This window comes from Cuculus canorus, chromosome Z (genome assembly GCF_017976375.1).
Source record: "Cuculus canorus isolate bCucCan1 chromosome Z, bCucCan1.pri, whole genome shotgun sequence".
Taxonomy (NCBI): domain Eukaryota; kingdom Metazoa; phylum Chordata; class Aves; order Cuculiformes; family Cuculidae; genus Cuculus; species Cuculus canorus.
In genome coordinates, this window is record NC_071441.1 from 69762167 (window position 1) to 69781044 (window position 18878).

An 18878-nucleotide genomic window follows, 5' to 3' on the forward strand; every position below is an offset into this window, starting at 1 on the left:
TCCTCTTGCTGTTGGATAGAGCTCAGGAAAATTTTTAATCCTTGCAAAGTAGTGAAAGTGCAAAGGAACTGTGTGTGCAGATGAGTGGGGTCACTTGCTTCACTGAAAGAGTTATCAGGCACTGGAACAGCTGTCCAGGAAGGTTGTTGAGTCTCCATCTCTGGGGGGATTTAAAAGATGGGTAGATGAGGTGCTCAGGGATGTAGTTTAGTAGTGGACAGGTATGGTTGGACTTGATCTCAAAGGTCTTTTTCAACCAAGTGATTCTATGATTCTATGGGTCTTCCAATGGTAGGGGTCTGCAAGTGACCATCTGCAGGAGCAGATCTGGGGTTTATCGCAGCACCATTCAGAAAGCTGGGGTACAAATGCTATGAAAACCAGTCAGTTGGTGTTAGGCATGGTTTAGGCTTGTACTGAGTTGTACCTAACTTTGAAAGTTTTCCACCACGCCTTGGACTTTCTAGGATAGATCAACAGTAGACAGAGGTCTGTATGCCTGCTTTTGGTTGACGCCATGCCCACAGATTCATGAGAGCAGCTAATTGGGAGCCAGGATATGGCACGCTTAATGTGTGCTTCTTGAAGACTTTACAATGAGGCAGAATCGGGTATCTAATTGTGCTGCTCATCTCAGCTACCTCTGGTGTTGATATCTTCTTGTTATTCTCATAGTCATCATGGAAAACAGTGGTTTTAGGATGTCTTTTGTTGTATTTGTGCTTTAGAGGCTGTTATATCCCCTCTCTTTTTTAATAATGTGCTGCAAAGGTCCTTAAACCTTTTCTCTGAACTGGTGCACCTTGAAGCCGATACCTAAATCCAGGTGAGTTTCTAGAGGACCGGTCTCCCCAGAGCTGTTAGGATAGAAAAATTGTGGAGGTCTCTTCTCCGCCCAATTGCTAAGGCGTGTGAGATATTTCTGTCCACTGATAGCTTTTAAATTAACGTTTCCATTTCCCTGTGTGTAACCTTATCTTCACAGACAGGTGTATATGTGTTGGGAGAGGGGTATTTTTGGCTATACTGTAGGACAGCCTGAAGGTAATGAGTTGTGCATAGTAAATCTTGCTTACTCCATAATTTCCACTACATTTCAAATTAAGGGCCTAAATTAGGGTTAGTGTCAGACTTGCTCTTTTGCTATGTCGTAATTTTGTTTTAAAAGCACATAGCTAAGGACTTTAATATGTTTTAGATTCAGTGCTTGTAAGTTATACTAAAATCCCTAAGGGAGCCAAAATAACTTATTAAAACCTTGCAAATGTTTTTGACTGCTGCATTCTATTATTTTCTATTCCAGTGGTAGCATACAGCCTCTGCTGCTGATGGGCGGAGGAACGCAAACCTCCAGGGCCCATTAGACTTAACTTGTTTACTGCATTGATATCTATATGTTAAATGACAAGAGAGTTCAGGTTATTGAATAATTTAAAATTCAGCTCTAATTGGTGTCATATGACCTGGAAAAGGCCATGGATGACGCCAGGAGCATGCTGTGAAATTCTTATAAATAATTCATAAATTAGATCATTCATTTGCCTGGATGTCTTGTTAAATGCAGAAGTTTGTAAGTAATAACTGATGATATAACACCTGTAAGTATTTAGTTCATATGCTGGAAGGTAATCTACCTTGATGATCTTCTAGCAAAACCTGCCAGAGTATGAGAGTTAATTGCACTAGGGAGAATGCACTACATTTATTTGGGATGGGCTTTGGCAAGGCGTACTGTGCAGATGTTGCATTACGCATTCTCTGTCAGCTAGACAACTATTCTGTGTATGCCCATGTTAAAAATGCAGCTCATCACTCTTCTGCCCTTATTTCACATGAACTCCAAATGCACTGGGAAATGGTAGTGACCTGCTCTGCTCACAAATAGTATAGTTTTTGAAATATTTATCTAGGTCTTGAACTACTGATTCTTCAGTAAAATAAAGGGCAGAAGTAAAAAATTGAAGTCAGAGGATTGTGATTTTTTCGTTTTTATAATGTTGGCAGCACATGGAATGTTAATAGTTAGACCTGGTGCTGTCAAGATTAGTACAGTGGCATTTTTCTACAGTGCAAACAGGTCCCATATAGTTTTGTTTCAGAAAGCAAACATGTTTGCTTAATTTTAGTGGTCAGGTATTGCTTTGCCATATGTAGGTACTGTTTGGGCTTAATATGGGCATTCTGCTCACAGTGACTTCCAACACTCAAGGTACAGGGGCCTCGCTTTATTTTTCTTGGAGAAAAATTATTATTTTATTAATTTATTATTAGTATTATTAATGACTGCCTCATTGGCCAGCATAAAACCAGTTTGCTGCTCTGAAATGGAAGCATTCGTTAGAGATTATCTACAATATTTGTGTAGCTGGAGAAGAAGGGTGGTGTGTTTATGAATGCAAAATATACACTTAAAGCTGAGTGTCAGCAAATGCTCACATGCCACTTTAAATGCAGGTTTTTTGTGCACCTGGCATCTGAGCTCAAACCTTCTTAACAAAGAGAAGAAAAAAAAATTGAAAGCTACACAAACATAGGAGGTGTTCCTCTGCTGTCAGCTAGCAGCTAGAGAATCACTTTTTTGTGATGTGATCCTATTTTATTATTTTTATTTTTTTTTGTGCTACACCTGTTCAGTATATTGAGTTCAGTAGATTTTTACAGGAAAAATACAGGCTTGCGTCTGTCATTCACATAGTTTCTTTGATTTGAGACCACTTGTTTTATTCAGTGGAATATGGCAATCATAGCCGTACATAATTTCTACAGAAAATGATTTTTTATTTCCTGCTTGAAAAATGGTCAGCTTACCTTTGGAGTTATCTAGTGTTTATCTTAGGCACTGACAGACAGTTACTGAACTATTATGTGAGCACTTTGTAATGACTGATATTAGGTTACTTATGGTAGAGATTATAGTGAAGGATTATATGATTTAAAGAAAAAAATAATTGATAGACTTCAGTAGATCCAACTATTTTACTTTAAAATCTTTACCTTTTTACATTCTCCTCTTGGAAAGAATAGCTCCTTAATCACTAGTAATGCACTTCAAATAGTCCTACCATTTGAAATAATTGTTCTTAAAATGGCATTTCTGTTGCCCCCGTATCCTACCAGAGCTTGTTTATAATATATTTTCCTCATTCTACTGACAAAAGCAAGTGCTTAAACTGTTGATAGACCTGCAGACACAAAGCCAGGCTTTATTTAGATGAGATCCATGCATCGTAGTGGGGAAAAAGTTCTAGATTTAGGATGTGTACCTTAGTACGTGTTTCACAAAGGTCACTAGTATGTGTCCATGGTGATCTTTAAGATGTCCCTGTGTATGGTATCCTCTCATTTATCCATTTAGAAATTCTTACTTCATCTTTAAGTGTGTTTAAATGCCTATATTTCTCCTCTGGTTGGTGCTTTTGTTCATTCTTCTTGGCTTCCTCCTGGGTCCAAACTCAGATCAGTGCAGTGGACTAGTTCTGAACCCATGTGTTTGTTGCAAAGGAGTATTTTTAGAAGTGCAGTTTGATGGAAGGGCCACCCCATTGCTTACTACTACTACTGATGGAAAATTTGGTTAGAGTCTATTTGGACTGATTTAAACAGGGACGTGGGATGCAAAAAGAGAAGGGAGACACTTCTGTTGAGTGAGGGGGTTCACAAAGGGACCTCGTTGCTTTCTAAACTCCTGATCAGAGAAGGGTCTAGGTGCAGCTGTAGCCAGTCCTAGTCTCCAGCTTGATCAATGGTTTATTGCTAAGTCATTCAGACGGTAAGGATTATATGTGTTCATAGCTGAAAAATTGTATGCACAGCCCCCATTCTCTATGTCACTTAGCTAAGGTTTCAAAGTTTCATTGTGCTTCCCCACTTCGCTTATCTTCCATCTGGGTGTCTGGTATCAGTTTGCTTTGAAGTTTGAGTCCAATGTTTCGTGAAGCAGGCTCTCATCCATCAGATTTTATGTAATACAATTAGTAGTTTAAGAGTAGTAGAGCAGCATGGCGAGCTCTGGAAAGAAAGGTGAACATGAACAAGAACATCTCTGAGCTATTGTACCCTTACAGACTATTTACCCACCCCTTAAGCAATGGCTTGGTCCAGTAGTAATTTTTGGGCCTGGGGTCTTTTTGGATTCTTTTGCTGTCTGTCAGACAGGTTGTTTATCTTGTCTAGTTGCAGCTGTTGCTAATGGTCCTTGAAGCCTCTGTATCTTCTAATTTATTTTGGCTCTGGAGGCCCTGTTTTGACTAAATAGGTACAAGATTGCTTCAAGTTTACGTGGAAATTTACAGCTTGTGGCCTAATGCTTCAGCAAGTCTAGCTACTCATGCTAAATGAGCAAAGCTAAGCAAACAGCATACTAAATCATACAACATTGTAGCTCTCAGTGATTTATTCTATTTAAAATTTTACTTATTTAAATTAAACAACTAATACCTGCTAAGTAGGAAAGTTGCCTGGTGTGCAGTCCAGCTGCCATCCAAGGAGAATTCAAAATGGGGCTCACCTGCGATCTGTCACTGGTTAAATATCTCATTGCTTTGAGGAGCAATCTTGAGAGGTGCCCCAGTGCGAGTAATGATCATCACAACGCAACTACACTGCATCTCAGTGTAGCTGAGGGAGAGCTAAAAGACTACTCTCTCAGGTTGATATATTTATGGGATAAAAGTAGTTGATTTGTAATCAAATTGCATACAATAGGAGAGGTGAGCATGAGGCTCCTTATACCCACAGGTTATTGGTGTTCGCTGTGTCATTGTGCTGCTCCTGGGTTTCCTGAAGGAGTCCTTGGTCTGGCCGTGGGTCAGGCCTTTGACTCCTCTGGAGCGTGAAATGACTGCTGCGGGTTTGGTTAAAGGGTGTCGAGTGCATCCGTCACAATGTTCCTCCGTTTCCACCTCACAAAAGAAATGCCACAGCAGAAGATTCAGGTTAGAGAACTGTTCTCAAGATACAATTGAGTACAATCTTAGTTAATTGTCTCTTCTTCTGTATTCATATATATTTCAGCTCTGAACTACAGGGCTGGGTACTAGGAGTTAATCTCTAACGCCGTTAACATCTATAGGAATTTTGCCATTCACCATAACAGCACTGTATTTTGCTGAGACCCTAGCTTTTGTTCGCAGAGTGCAAAAATTCCCTACTGTTTCTTAAACGTGATCTGTGTATGCAGAGCTGCCAGGGAAATCTGTCACAACCATGCCTGTATTGAGATTGTGAGATCTGGTCAGTTACTACTTCATCCCTTGCAGTGAAGAAATGTGTGTGCTGGAGTCAGTCTGTGAATGTGTCCCTTCTGCCAGCACTGTGAATTAACACTGCAGAGTGCACAAGTTTTGTTTAAGAAGAATTTGCAGAGATCATAATGCTGTTATGCTGTGTGCAGAAAACTGGTGAGCTGTTTGTCTGTTTGCTGGAAGTTTTAAGGACTGGATGTTTGTTTAAGCTCTGCTCTGAATCCCTGAGCAAAAATTACTGGGATTGCAGTAGAGATTTCATAGAGCTTCCCACGTCTTCCTCTTTAAACCCTCCTAAAGATTATTTGAACTATTTTTTTAATATCTCCTTGTTTCCATGCAAGAGTTTCACATCAGATCAAGTCTTATTAACTCCATATGTTGCAAGGAGCAGTCTGAGTTTGTTTGTTTGTTTAAGCCTCAGTTAAAGGAAGTTGTATCTTTAAATACTGTACAGCATGCCTGGAAGAGCTCCACAGAGGCAAAAGCACAGCTGTTCCATCATGGTCCGTCATGGTTTCCATGTGTCCCCTAGGCAATATCATTCTTAAACTCATCTTGTGAAATTACCCAATTCCTTATGCTTTTGCATCTTTAGATTCAAGGTATTGGGTGAGTCTTTGGAATTTTAGATTTTTTTCTCACTTTTCCCCTTCACCTGGCCCGCATCTTATAGATCTGTCATGGCAAGCTCTGGTCTCATCTGATCCATTTTAAGTGTAAATGTCAGTCAATTTTCCCTGCAGCCTCTACTATCCAGTGGTACTTTTCAATTAAAGCATTAACAGAAAAACATGAATTGTTTAAAATGTTGTTAACTAGCTCCTGACTCCTAATAGTTAATTTTTTTTCAGGAATAGACTGCAAAGTACTGAGTGGCTGTGGAAGGAATGTCGGACTAGCTTGACCTCCTTCTTCTAAAGGAAATAAAACCCCCACTTGCATTCAATGACATTAATCAGAATTTCCCCCCCCCCCCCCGCAAACATATTGTAACTGTGAAATAACATTAAAGTTTCTCTGCCTTGTTATGAAGTCTTTAAATGTCAATGCCATTTCTGAGACCATCAGGGCAGATTTAATGGCGGCCAAGGTCAACAAATGCTAACTGGTACCTCTCTTTTAGGGCCTTCAGGGACTCCTAATAGAGTCTCAGACATGAAGTTAATTTGCGGTGTGGGCCTTTATTCTTAAACCTGCTCCTGGTGATTATTTTGTACCATCTTAATTTGTGTGCTTAGATTTCTTAACTTTCTCTTGTCTCCTTGGTCAATAAAACAAACTGCTAAAAGAAAGAAATTCTCAGTTATTTCAGCTTTTGAGTCTTCTTTATTTTGTTCCTTTTTACTTCTCTTTCTGGGCTGCAGAAGGGTAGGTGTGTGCTTTCTGTAGATGACCCTGAGCTGCCAGGTCTGATAGAGACCCCTAAGATACTTCCAGATCTGCTGCCCACTGCTGTCCTAGGAGCTGGGAAATGGGCCACCTTGAAAGCCTCTTTCTGTTGGCGCCCAAAATGCTTCGTTAACAGAAGCAGATGAGGTGAGAAACAAAGAGAGGACGTGTAACTACAGAATTCTCTTGCTTCCTCTTTACTGTAATATTTATTCCTGTTGCTGGTCATTTCTTTATGTATTGTTTCATTGAGATTAAAAGAGCGTTGTAGCCTTTATTTGTCTAGAAAATATTGGAGACAAGGATGGCACACTAGAAACAGTAGATTACAAAACTACCTTTTTTTGGCAGCATGTTGCATTTCTGCTCAGTTGCCCTGCCAGCCCCTCTGACTTTAAAATATTTTAATGTCCTGCACTTTTCACCCAGTCCAAGCACCAGACTTTCCTCAGACATTTAGCACTGACATTAATGCAAATGCCTCCAGCTCACTGGGCCCTTTGGGGCAAAACACGACATCCTTGGCTTTCAATCACAGGGCAGAGAGGATATATTTGTGTCCACAAAACTGGAAATAATAAAATATCAGTATTCAGGTGCTAATTCACATCAATTTACATTCTGTGAAGTCTACAAGAAACTTGTAATTGGTTGTCTTGAAGGGCGATAGAGTGTACTTGGTATTTTGTTTATTTATTAAAAAAGAATTTAAATTATACATATAAACATTGCATAGATTTGGATTATCTTTCTCTTCTAATGATTACCGGATGCTTGCTTTCCTTCCTAACTTCTAGTGTTTTAGGGCTTGCTGACTGTCTTCCGCTCTGTGTGGACAGGACCTGTCTGGTGTAAGCATTGCTAGAGTGCAAATAATACTTTTCTTTCTGCTGGCGGATACCAAATTCCCCTACTAAATGACTGCAGTGGTTTTTTTTTTTAATCTTCAACAGACTTGGCTCCTGTAATTAAAAAAAATTAGATCTTTGTGAAAGGTCCCAAAGACTGGAGGCTTTTAAATTCAGTGTGTTATTGAAATTAATGCACAGGTCTAGCAAAAGCCGTGTGACTGCTGCTTTTCTGATGTGCGTAAAAACTCAGACGCTTAACTGCTTAGCTGAACCGTAGTGCAAAGATACTCCAGGATTTTGATGTTTGTTACATAATATCTGTGAGTATAACAGAACCACTAGAATTTGCTTGCACTGAGTTGACAAATGTGAATTACAGTTGCTTTCTTTCTTCAGAGTTTTATCATAGTATAATCACTTGCCCAGCTTAATTGAAAAATCACTTACATTTATAGCTGAATTTAAACATGTTTTGTATTTAAGTGACAGCTTTTGATGTACAGCCATTTTTTACAGAAACTAGTTGGTTTTTATCTGTGTTTCTGTAAAGATATTTCAAAAACTCTCATCAAATTTGTAGCGGTAAGTAATATCCCATTCAGTGCAAGGTGAAATGTTTTACATCAAATCTCCTGCTGTGTAATGGCCAATCAAAGAGTATTTATAGTGGCTGAATGGATTTTTTGGCTCAGTATTCAAAATTAAACATTTTCAAACATTAACATTTAATGTTTTTTGCCACTCTTCAAGTTGATTTTATGTAACCCTAGATGCTCACTACTACTTGATACTCTGAAGCGACTCATTTTATGCTGAGGATCCTGCAGGCAGTAGTTTTGCATTTATTATACTTGTGTATATGGAATGAAATGTAGGTTTGATAGCAGATTCGTGTCTGTCTTCTGATAAACGTTTTCTCAAGTTTGGCTGTGTGTCCATCAGTGTGATGCAGCAAGTCTTTTTCTGAGAGAACATGTTTGCCAAGTGAAATTAATGAGCAGAGACAAGTTTTGGTAATTCACAGGAAATTGTTTCTCTTATTGCAGGTGTCCATTAAGAAGAGCTCATGCCAACGTCCACCTTTGGAGCTAGATGGTTCCTACTTGGGTATTGGGAGGTGTCATGCTTTCTATAACAACAGTAGAGCATCAAAGGCTGGAAGCCCATCCGATGTTGCATTGTCTCAGCCATGCAGGAATAATCACAGTTATGGGACTGAAATCCATTACAACCATCATGAGTGTCAGAAGGAACATCCAGTAGAAAATGGCTTGCATGGGAAGTGTAACAATATAATTTCCCCAGCCAAGCAGAGGAGCCCTCGCTGTGTGAAAGCAACTCAGGAGAGGGATCAGAAAGCAATTGAATTTCAGAGCACATGCCCCCAACAAGTGAGTCACAATTGTGCCTGCAGGAACGTGGGGAGCTCAGGGAACTTGCAAGGGAGCCACCATGTCAGCCAGGTACTTGGAAGACACCCTCAGCCAGTTCACAAAACCTGCGATTCCTCTAGGCGCTCCGGAGTTTCTGGGCTGAATGACAGCATGGACTCAGGGCCTAGAGAAACAGAGCAGGCCAAAAGGTTGTATGAAGAAAGAAGGCAGAAGCTGCTTCTGCAGAAGATGGAGCTGGAAATTGAAAAGGAACAACTCCAGCATTTGTTGGCTAAGCAAGAGGCAAACCTGCTCATAAAACACCAGCAACTACACCGATCCCATATGGATTATAACAGGTGATTCTGAGATTTATAATTTTAAAGAAATTTCTAAAATTTCTAATGAACTTATGGCAATCGTTGACTGAAGAGAGAGAACAGAACTCATAAGATGGGCAAGACCTGTGGCACAAATTTTCACAGTGATTTAGAGGAGAGGAGACTTTTTAGTGTAATTAGCATATGCTGTTGGGAAACAGCACGACAGCTGTGGGCAGTATGTGGTAGAAAGAAGGGCACAAGAAAAAACACTGCTAAGAGGCTAGATAAGATAAGAAGAGCAGTAGAAGAAAATGAGAGGTTGATCTTTGTGTAGACACATGAAGGAATGCAGACATTTGGCAAGAGAGCAGTGTGAGCAAGGATGTCATAGATGCAGTATTCCTCCTTTCATTGAAGAGGTTGGTTATGAAACATTGCACCTTCCTAAGTAGGGACCAGAAGAAGTGTATTTTTCAGAAAAGATGGTGATCATTTTATACGTGTGTGTATATATATATATATATATGAATACATTTTTTTTCTCCATGCGCATATATGAAAAATGAAGGGGGCTCTGCGTAGCAAGGATATTTTCTTTCCAGTGGTGTTCGTGGAGGGAGAATGCTGAGACTGAGGCACAGTGCATGCATAAAACCAGTAGAAGGGAAAGCCAGGAACCATAGAAATATGGGATGTGTCTTAAAAGGCCCATGGATTCACCAGAAGGTGAGGAAACATCTTGACAATGTAAATGAGGACTCTAGGAAGGAGGGAGAACTGGTTTATTTCTATCATGTTATTTGTAGAGGAAAACAGCGAAAGGGAGTAGGTTTAAGCAAGTTGAATTAGCCAGTTTAACTCAGTTGAGTACTAGCTCTTCAGCATTAGGAAGGCAAAGGAATGACTCAAAAAATCTAGCACTCTTTTAGAAGGTGCAATGGGGGAGTTTCACAAAGATGCTTATTTCTATACTATTTTAATATGGCAACTGCTGACAGTGTCCCGTGACAGTCTGCATTACATACCTGCTTCCACGTAAGCAAGGATCGTATTGTAACCACAATGGAAAAATATATCACTTTCTCTTCTTAATCCTAGCCCCCTGGTTACTTTTTCAAACTCTAAAAAACAATACTGTAATTTAGGTGGTCTTTGTTGTCTTGGATTGTAGCTTACATTGAAGATAATGTGTTTATATGGCTTTAAAAATAACTGTCTTAAAGGCAATCACAATTGTGTGTGTTGAAAATGACTGAGGTCACAAACAAAGGATTATGACTTCAGGTGAGAATTAAATAAGAACAGATGGATTCTTAATCATCAAAAACTTTAATTCTATGCATGCATCCCTCTGATGAAAAACAAGTAGAATATGAAGGACATATGAACGCAGGTTTTTGGTGGATTTTTGTAATTGATTTTCTTCAGCATTTGAGGCATCATAAACCCAGAAAAAAAATGGACCTTAAATATAGCTACAACGATGTGCTTGTTAATGCTGTTATGCATAGTTTTTAGGCAATTTTTTTTTTTTCTGAAAAAAACTGCCATGGTTTACAGAGCCCTAGTTACCTAAAAGAATTCCATGACAGAAATCACACATGATCAGACTGAGAACTCAGTATTTTTGTGATCTCTTTTCAGAGGTGCAAGTGAAAGCACATTTTCTCTAACAAAAGTAACTGGAATATACTGTGCTTAGTCTTAAAAAATGTTCAGTCTCTTTAGGATTACATGTTTGATTTTTTACAGGTAAATCTCTAAGGCATCACAGTTCCATTTCAGTTCTGGGTACATAATTCACATTTGCACTTGATAACAGGGTAATTTTATACATGACAGACAATAAAAATTTGTTTAGCTAAGCTCAAATACCCTTTTTCTCATTGTCAGGAGACTCTAACCTAGTTCATCTCTTAACATCATGACAATTTTAAAAAAAAAAAGCAACAAAAATCCATTTCCAGATAGTGTTTATTTTTGTCTGTCCTTCTGCGTGGATGTAGTGCTTGGTAAAGGTCCATTCTGAGCTGTTGGGAGTATTGTCATTGACAAGTAAAAGGTCTGACCATTTGTAATTATTGGCTATTAACTCTTCTGCTCTTTTAGTGAAAGTATGAATTGATCATTTTTTTGGCTGCGCTGCATCGTAACTGCATTTTAAGTTCCCAGATTTCCCTATTTAGCCTCAAGTGAGCACAGTACTTTCAGTTTGAATTTCTCTCTATGTTAAATAGTTGCTCAGCAGTCAGACATGGTGTGTGTGTCGGGAAGGGGGCAGTTCAGTGACTTGTCCTGTTGCCAACCACATCAGAGTAGATAAATATAGGTAAATCCTGGAAATGCGAATTTTGTCAAAATCAAAACGGAGAAGTACCTCTATTTTTGACTTTTCTGCCTTCATTTGGGGAGGAAAAAAAAAAAAAAGGTGGGGTAATCTGTTAAAAATGGAGCGTCATCTGTAGGTCTGTAGTTTCAGGAGACACAACCACCACAAATGAATTCTACATTTTATGCAGCTTATACATGATGCCTTTGAGCTCTGGTGCTGCTGGAGCTGTGATCTGAGCCCAACAGGGATGTTTGTTATTGGATGCTGTAACCATTTTCTTAAGGGAGCTGATCCTTGGAAATCAGTAAATGAAATTTTTCTAATCTTTTTGTCAACTAGAAACCCTTAGAAGCAAAGGCACTGGACATAAGTCAGCCTTACAATACAAAAGGATATTTGAAAGTGTGAAAACAGTCATGAAAGCTTCTGTGTTTAAGGTGATTAGGTGCCCTGTGTGTAAACACACAACTCACCTTTTTCCGGTGAGTTTCTGATGCAATGATTTGACCCGCTGCAAAACCAGCTAACTGTGCTTTTTTTCAGGTTTAGAGGCCATGTGCCTGGTTCAGAAGATGTGCCCGTTGATGAAGCACCTGGAGAACTCACTCTGATGATGAACGGCAACAGCATGGGGCTAAGGTAATTTCTCTCTTCACTTCTAAGTACTTCACAGTGTCGGTATATCTTTTTGACAGTGTGCTGTAGGCTGCCAGGTGTATTTGTTCGTGTGTTTGTTTCAAATTAAGAGCTTTTTTTCTGCAGAAAAGGTGAAATTCATTGGCTGTTGCATTTTATGAGTCTACTCAATAGGTATGCTGACTTGTTATTGCTCAAGGTTTAGGAGTTGACTTCCTGTAGAGGTCTCAAGTTTTGTGTGCTGTCTTTTAAGGGCACCTAACCAAGCCCAGTGTAAAATCGAGTTTTCATAAAATCTTAGCTTTTGTTCTTTGTCCTAGGTACTGCTTGTTCTTTTTTTTTCAATTAAGATCAGAATGTCTCTAATCTTGGTTTGGACCTGATGTAACAAACACATTATCATTTAACTCCTGGATAGAAATTATCTTTTACAATTGGTGACAGTTGCTTGTTTTTAAACAGTGCTGTGTTGCATCTCTGCTTTAGTGCAAATAAGAGCGAATTACAACCGAAATAACTGGAAGCAGATTTAAGCCAATATTTAGCTCTTTATCTCAATTTTGCATGCTATTTAAAACTTTAATCAATACACTATCGTGTTTTCTTTCTGTCCTACCCTGTCACATTTCCTTTTAACACTGGAAGAAAATTGAGGCTTATTCAAAAAAACCCCCAATAAATAAAAACTGTGCATTTGACAGAGTTTTTCTCCCTTTCTCAAAAAGTAACAGCTTCTTGTTCTGTGCTTTAACTATAGATGTTCTTTTGACCAAAGTATCCCATTTGTGGACAAGAAGAGCAGCTGTCCTTTGAATGGTTCCTTCTTTAGTGACAAGAGAAAATTTCAAAATAATAAGCTTTTCTCTTCACTATGCGAGTATGGGAAGAACTGTTATTTATAAACTAACCATCCAATACTTTATTTTTTCTTTACTATGTAGTTACATTTCTGCTTTTATTTTATTTTGAGATCCCTCTTCTCTGAAAAGGGATAAGAATTCTTTTTCCAGAACAACTGGAGTCATTGGTTTCTTTTGCAGTATTTCACTGCTTAACCAGGTGTTTGGCTGCTGTGAATTACTGGCATATCCTCATCCTATTCTAATGCATTTGTGTTTTGTTTTCACACAGACTGAAGTGACCAAAGTGTAATCACTGTAACAAAAGAGAGAGTCATGGTATGTTTAAGATGCAGTACCATTAAGCCCCTTGGAGGAAAAATGTAACCTAGAACATCTGTAGGGCTTCTTAGCCACAATTTAACAAAAACCTGCAAAAATCTACATAGACTGGCAGGGAAAATGAGGAAAACCTGTGCTGTTAACAAAATGAGAGTTCGAGATTTCAAAAGGTTCCCCACTCTCTCTTCATTACCCTGGTTTAATTTACTGTAATTTTTCAAAGTTAATATGTGTTCATGCAGTCTCAGGTTGCCATGCCAGCTGGTTCCAAAGTTTGGCAGAAAAACACTTGGAAGTTTTTCTTCCTATATGCCATCTTCAGTTTTGCAAAGGTTACCAGATGAATTGTCCCTAAATAATTTACTCTAATGTAAGGCTGAAAGAGGCTATGGAAGACAGGTCCATTTGTCTCTTTTATGTATTTGAATATGTAAGTGATGTTTTCTTCAGTGTTGAGAGAATGTCTCTATATGTGTGTGTGTCTAGAGCTTAAAAAGGAGAAAAAGCTGGTAGGAATACATACTTTTTTTAAAAAAAAAGTCTCTTTTTGGTTTTTTTGTTTATTTTTTTTTAATGTAGGTATTTTGGTGTCAATGTTATTGTTTTTTTAATTGACCTTCTAAATGGTTCTTCTTACAGCAAATGCTATCAGAACACTAATGGAAAAACACGGACTTCCAGTTCATGCATGAGAGCTACTCTAGCAAACATCACAGCATGAAACTTGATTTCAGTCTTCAAATAAGCAAAACTTGGCTTAAAAATACCCTGGCATCTTAAAGGAAATGGTGGAAGTCCTTTAAAATACTAAACTTGCTGAAGTGAGATTGCTGGAGTTTAGAAGTAAAATAAATAATATAATCAAGAACTGAAAAACATAGGTTTTTTTATAATTAACAGCTCATTTTGAGTTAATTATCTACAATTACGAAAATCTAATTGCAATTTATTCTCTGCTATCTGTGGGAAGAATCGTAGGCAAGGGAATGTGCATTACTGCCAGGCATAAATGCTATAGGATGGGTACAAGTAATAGAGGAGCCCTTAATGAAAAACAAAAAGCAAATAGGAGCGTGCAGCTGTGCCAGGCTATTGAAAGGTAATTGTAGTCAGAAATGAGATATGTACTTTAAAAGGCATCTTGTCATCTCCTGTAGGGATTAATTTTTTGCCTCCTTGAAAAAAGGAAAAAAGATTCCACGAGCAAATACAGTACAGAGTTTGATTTCTGATACAGATTTTGGTCTTAGTCTGTTAGTGAAAAGGAAAACTTTTATCTCTGGGACTAGTACAAGCTACAGCCAAGTTTTCTAATGGATGCCTGTTTTGTATTCTCTTCTAAACGTGCCATTATTTTTTTTCATTATCCAAGTTAGCAAGTGGTGTCCATCTCAACCTCTCTGGATGGTCCCAGTATGAATCTGTAGTGAAGAATTTTGTCACTTCCCTGCTGGGTCTGTTGAGGAGCTGGTGGGAAGAAATGTGTCTGTCCCTTTGCCTATGTGCAGCTGGGCTGGCGTGCGAGACCTGAAGAGTCTTCAGATGCAGGATCTCCAGTTCTCTAAGGTGAAGCAGTCAGAGCAGGTTTTATTGAGGATGGTTTTCAGCAGCTTGGAGTGCTGCTTAGTGAGCCCACAGCCAATTTTCAGCTATGGAGACAGTAACTTGTACAATTAATGGCAACTTGTCTCGTTGCCTGTATAATTTCTTTTCAAGTCTGCCCCAGGGTACAAGATGCTTTAAAATATTCAAAATAAAAATATAACCTGATGCATTTGTTTTGCATAAACCAGCCTGTTATAAAGCACTTTCCATCTCCCAGACGCAGATGCTTGGTACACGCTCAAGTACCCACTCCATGTGTATTCAGTAGCATCAATACACCCAGCACCTGCTTTTGTGTGTGCTCCTGACCTCTGCGTCTGGGAGAGGAATTTTAAAACAATTCACTCCTCTCTCTTATATTTAATCTTAACTTTGGATCTGAATGTCGTGGAAATAAGACCTATTTAATAGCACCAACGACAAGCTTCCCTCCCCAGAGCTGTGCTGTCTGACTAAATCTTAACATACAAAGTTCCTTGCTTTTCCGATTCCTAGGTTTCTTGTATGGCTCTGCCAGACTAGCTTTCTACTGCCTTCTCTCTAACGTGCATCTTTTCCTCAGATTTCACACAATACTGCCACTGCACCTCTACAATGACCTGTAGAAAGTGCTATAAATAGGAATTGTTGGATACAGCAGCTATCGACAGGGTTTACAGTTATCTGCAGGCACTCTTTCAATGTATCCTACCTGGTTAAAGGATTTCTTTCTTGGCATATTAAAGATTTGCAGATGGAATTTGTCACCTTTAATTTCATTGAATTTTTTTATGTTTGTGTGTTTTACGATACATCACCCATGTGTATTATTTCCAGTTTGTATTTTTAGTTAGTTGAAAATATCAGACACAGAATTCAGCACTACTTTTCCCTTATTTGAATGCTCATTGCTATGGTGATAGTTCCAGAAGGGAATGCTGTCAGGGGTCTTTTAAAAGATTTTTATGTTTATGGTGTAACTATTTTTATTATCTTGTGAGAGAAGGTGACAATTATCTCTTGCTCCTTGCTTAATGCTTTGTTATGAACGCGATTGTTTTTGTGGCTTGTTAGACATACAGACATCTTTCTATAGTGATGTGCAAGCATACTTCTGTGTTTTTGTTTGAATATTCAACGCAATTAAATTGACGTAGAGAGGAACACAGACTCGCAGCTCCCCCTGCTGTCCCACACATATCCAGGTTTGTCCACATAATCCCCCCTCTCTGACTAATTTAAAAATAAAGTAAAAATCACAGGCAATCACACAGCTCTGCCACCTCTGACTTGACTTGCACTGCCCCCGTTACTCCTGTTTTGAGGCTAACTGTTATGTAAAACCAGTGGCAACGGTAGCACCCATTTTGTTTCCTGTTTGGAGTTTTCTTGTTCTTTAAGCCAGTGTGTGTCACCTACTGTTACGGTTGTCCTGAGCCTCTGGAGGAGAAACCTTCACCAGTGCCACAACTGGCTTGTTGTCCAAGGTCTCCCAGGCTTCAGCTCAGCCGTGAGTTGTCCTTGATCTCTTGAGATGCATCTGTATAGTAGTTGGCCAACTTTTAGGAATGTATTGAATACTGCTTGTTGGGAGCTTTTTTCATCTCTTTGCTGTTTTGGCAGACTGGCACATTAAATTGGGCTGAAATCAACTGTGCTTGCAAACGACCCATAAAATCTGTGCCTCTGGAAGCCGCTGACACACTTGTTAGTCCTCCTTTTAACACCCAAGTTACTTTCCTGTTTCAGATAATTTTCCAATGAAGTTTATATCATTTTTAGATAGGATATTTGTGGAGCAAGCATTTGTTTGACCAGTAAAAAAGTGCTTGCTGATCTGCTAGCGCAAATGCTGAATTAGGTGTGGATATGAGTATTTCTTTCTTTCACAGTGTTTTCTGGCTATATATAGGCATAGCATCCCTGCAACAGATGGCTGCCGTAGTCAGTTGTGTTATAACAGGAGAGTATAGTTGGAGATAGATAAGTGTTTTTGCTTCATTAGGGCCATGTGCAGACTCTGAAGTTAGTAAGTTTTCTTGGGCAGAGTGAAGTCTTTTGTTCTCATGGAGCTGAACGGGTGGTGTGTGGCAATTTTTTACATATTTCTATGCATGCATATTTGTATTTACTATTACTTTTTTTTAAGGTAGGCAGTGATCCTTGCTAGACTGGAGAGAGAGGAGTTCATTTCTGCTGACCTGGTTGCTTCATCAATCTCATTTTCAGATTGACTCCCAACAGCATCAGGGTTTTGAAGTATGCTGATTCTGTTTTCATGATAGTATGTGCTGCACACAGCAGTATTACTTTGTTTCCATTGCAGTCTAAAGTAACCTTGAGCAAGAAGCTTACTGATAGACTTGAGGTACAAGATGCAAGTAGGAGATACTGTAAGTAGTTTCCTTAGGCAGATGGAGCCAACCTGTAAGTGAGGTCTTCAAAAAGCACGAGAGCTCTGGTGTCAGGAACACTGCTAAGCATAGTATGGCAGTCAGTGAAAGCAGGCTTTCTAGAACTTGAGTGCTTCGGTATGTCACAGAACTTGCATTTCCTGCCAGTCTTCTGCATGGGTATGGTTCTGTAATATCACATATCAGAACTGAAAATGCTCAGATTTATTTTTTTTCTTTGCATTTAAAGATTTAAAATTCATGCATCTCCTGAAGAAGTTTGATCCTTGCCAACCCTGGCAGACAGTGAGAGACATTTTTGCAAGTCATTTGCAGATGCCTCCTTTATAGCAAAATGTAGGCACTGTTTACTGCCTGAATTGAATAGTGAAAACCTGAGTTCTATTTTTATAGGTTGGAGTGGATGCTTTTTCGACATACAATTTGTTAGTTTTTGGTTTTGCATGTTATCTTGGATGAAGAGAAAATTATGTTTAATCTAGATATTCATATGTCCCAGAAATCTGTGTGTTGGAAAAGTTAAGAAAAATCCTATAAAACAAAATGTTCTGGAAGGTAGTTTTAAATTAGAAGATTTTAAACCCACCCGCACAACTTTCACGCCATTTAAAAGCTTATATCAGAACTGATGGGGCAGGACTAAGAACAAAAGCTATTGGTATTACAAAGTTAGAGCAAGAAATCCTGTGCACCCTGCTGTTCTGGCCATGATTACAGCTGCACTGAGCTAAACCCACTCCCCCACCCCTCCTGTGACCTTGGCTGTGCTTCAGCACACAGAGAATTGAAGCAAAAGGCAAACTCTAGTAAATATTAAATTCTGCCACTTGCAGATATACAGACTACATATAAAGATAACGGCACGTGTGCTTTTGCTTGCTCTCCAGCTCTCACTTTCTCTGAAGTGGACTTTGTGGATTTGCCACTGAATTATTCTGGCATAAAACTTTCCAGATCATACTGGTGTGTTGAGCTGAACTCTGTGGCTTTGCATGGGTGCTGAGGCTTTGCAGAACTACCCATTACGTTTATTACAGTGCTAATTTTTGAGAGCCATGCAGAGAAAATTTTAGATTCAACCCAGCTGATTTGTTCTTCACACTGCTCCTGCGGTGAAGAGGATTGATTTTTGTGTTTCTTTTGATATTTGGCTTCCTTTCCTCTGGTACTCAATGCTTCAGGCCTTAATCCTTTAACCTTGAATCTGAGCATCAAGGCTTCAGGAGGGATCAGACCTTTTGATGGAGAGAGAAGGTCTTTTGTTGTACCAAATGGTTGGCAATGGTGTAAGGCAAGACAGCTCTCCAGACAGTATGTATTTCTCTATTGTGTTAAAAGACTATAAACAGAGGGTGGGTTTAGTGGGGATTATAAATAATCTAGAGGAAGGTGGAGTATTAGAAGCAATGGAAAAGAGTTAATGACTTTTTCTTTAACATTTCACCAATAACCAGTCTATCATGACAGATGTGTATTGGGTTGCCAAATGCTATAGTCTGATTTGGGTAACGGTTCAAAGCTCAGCGTGTCATGGAAATGGCAGCATGGT

At 39.0% G+C, this 18878-nt stretch overlaps 1 protein-coding gene across 5 annotated transcripts in view; it reads left to right on the forward strand.

The window, feature by feature from the left end:
- KIAA1328 (KIAA1328 ortholog) overlaps positions 1 to 18878 on the forward strand; it is a 176705-nt gene that overhangs the window by 104351 nt on the left and 53476 nt on the right. For all 5 annotated transcript variants that reach the window (XR_008447657.1, XM_054053605.1, XM_054053608.1 and 2 more), the window contains 2 exons: positions 8533 to 9218; positions 12058 to 12153. Coding sequence is in view for 4 of the 5 variants with exons in the window: in XM_054053605.1 (XP_053909580.1) it covers positions 8533 to 9218; positions 12058 to 12153 (782 nt within the window). In the remaining variant the exon portion in view is untranslated. The remainder of the gene's footprint in view (positions 1 to 8532; positions 9219 to 12057; positions 12154 to 18878) is intronic.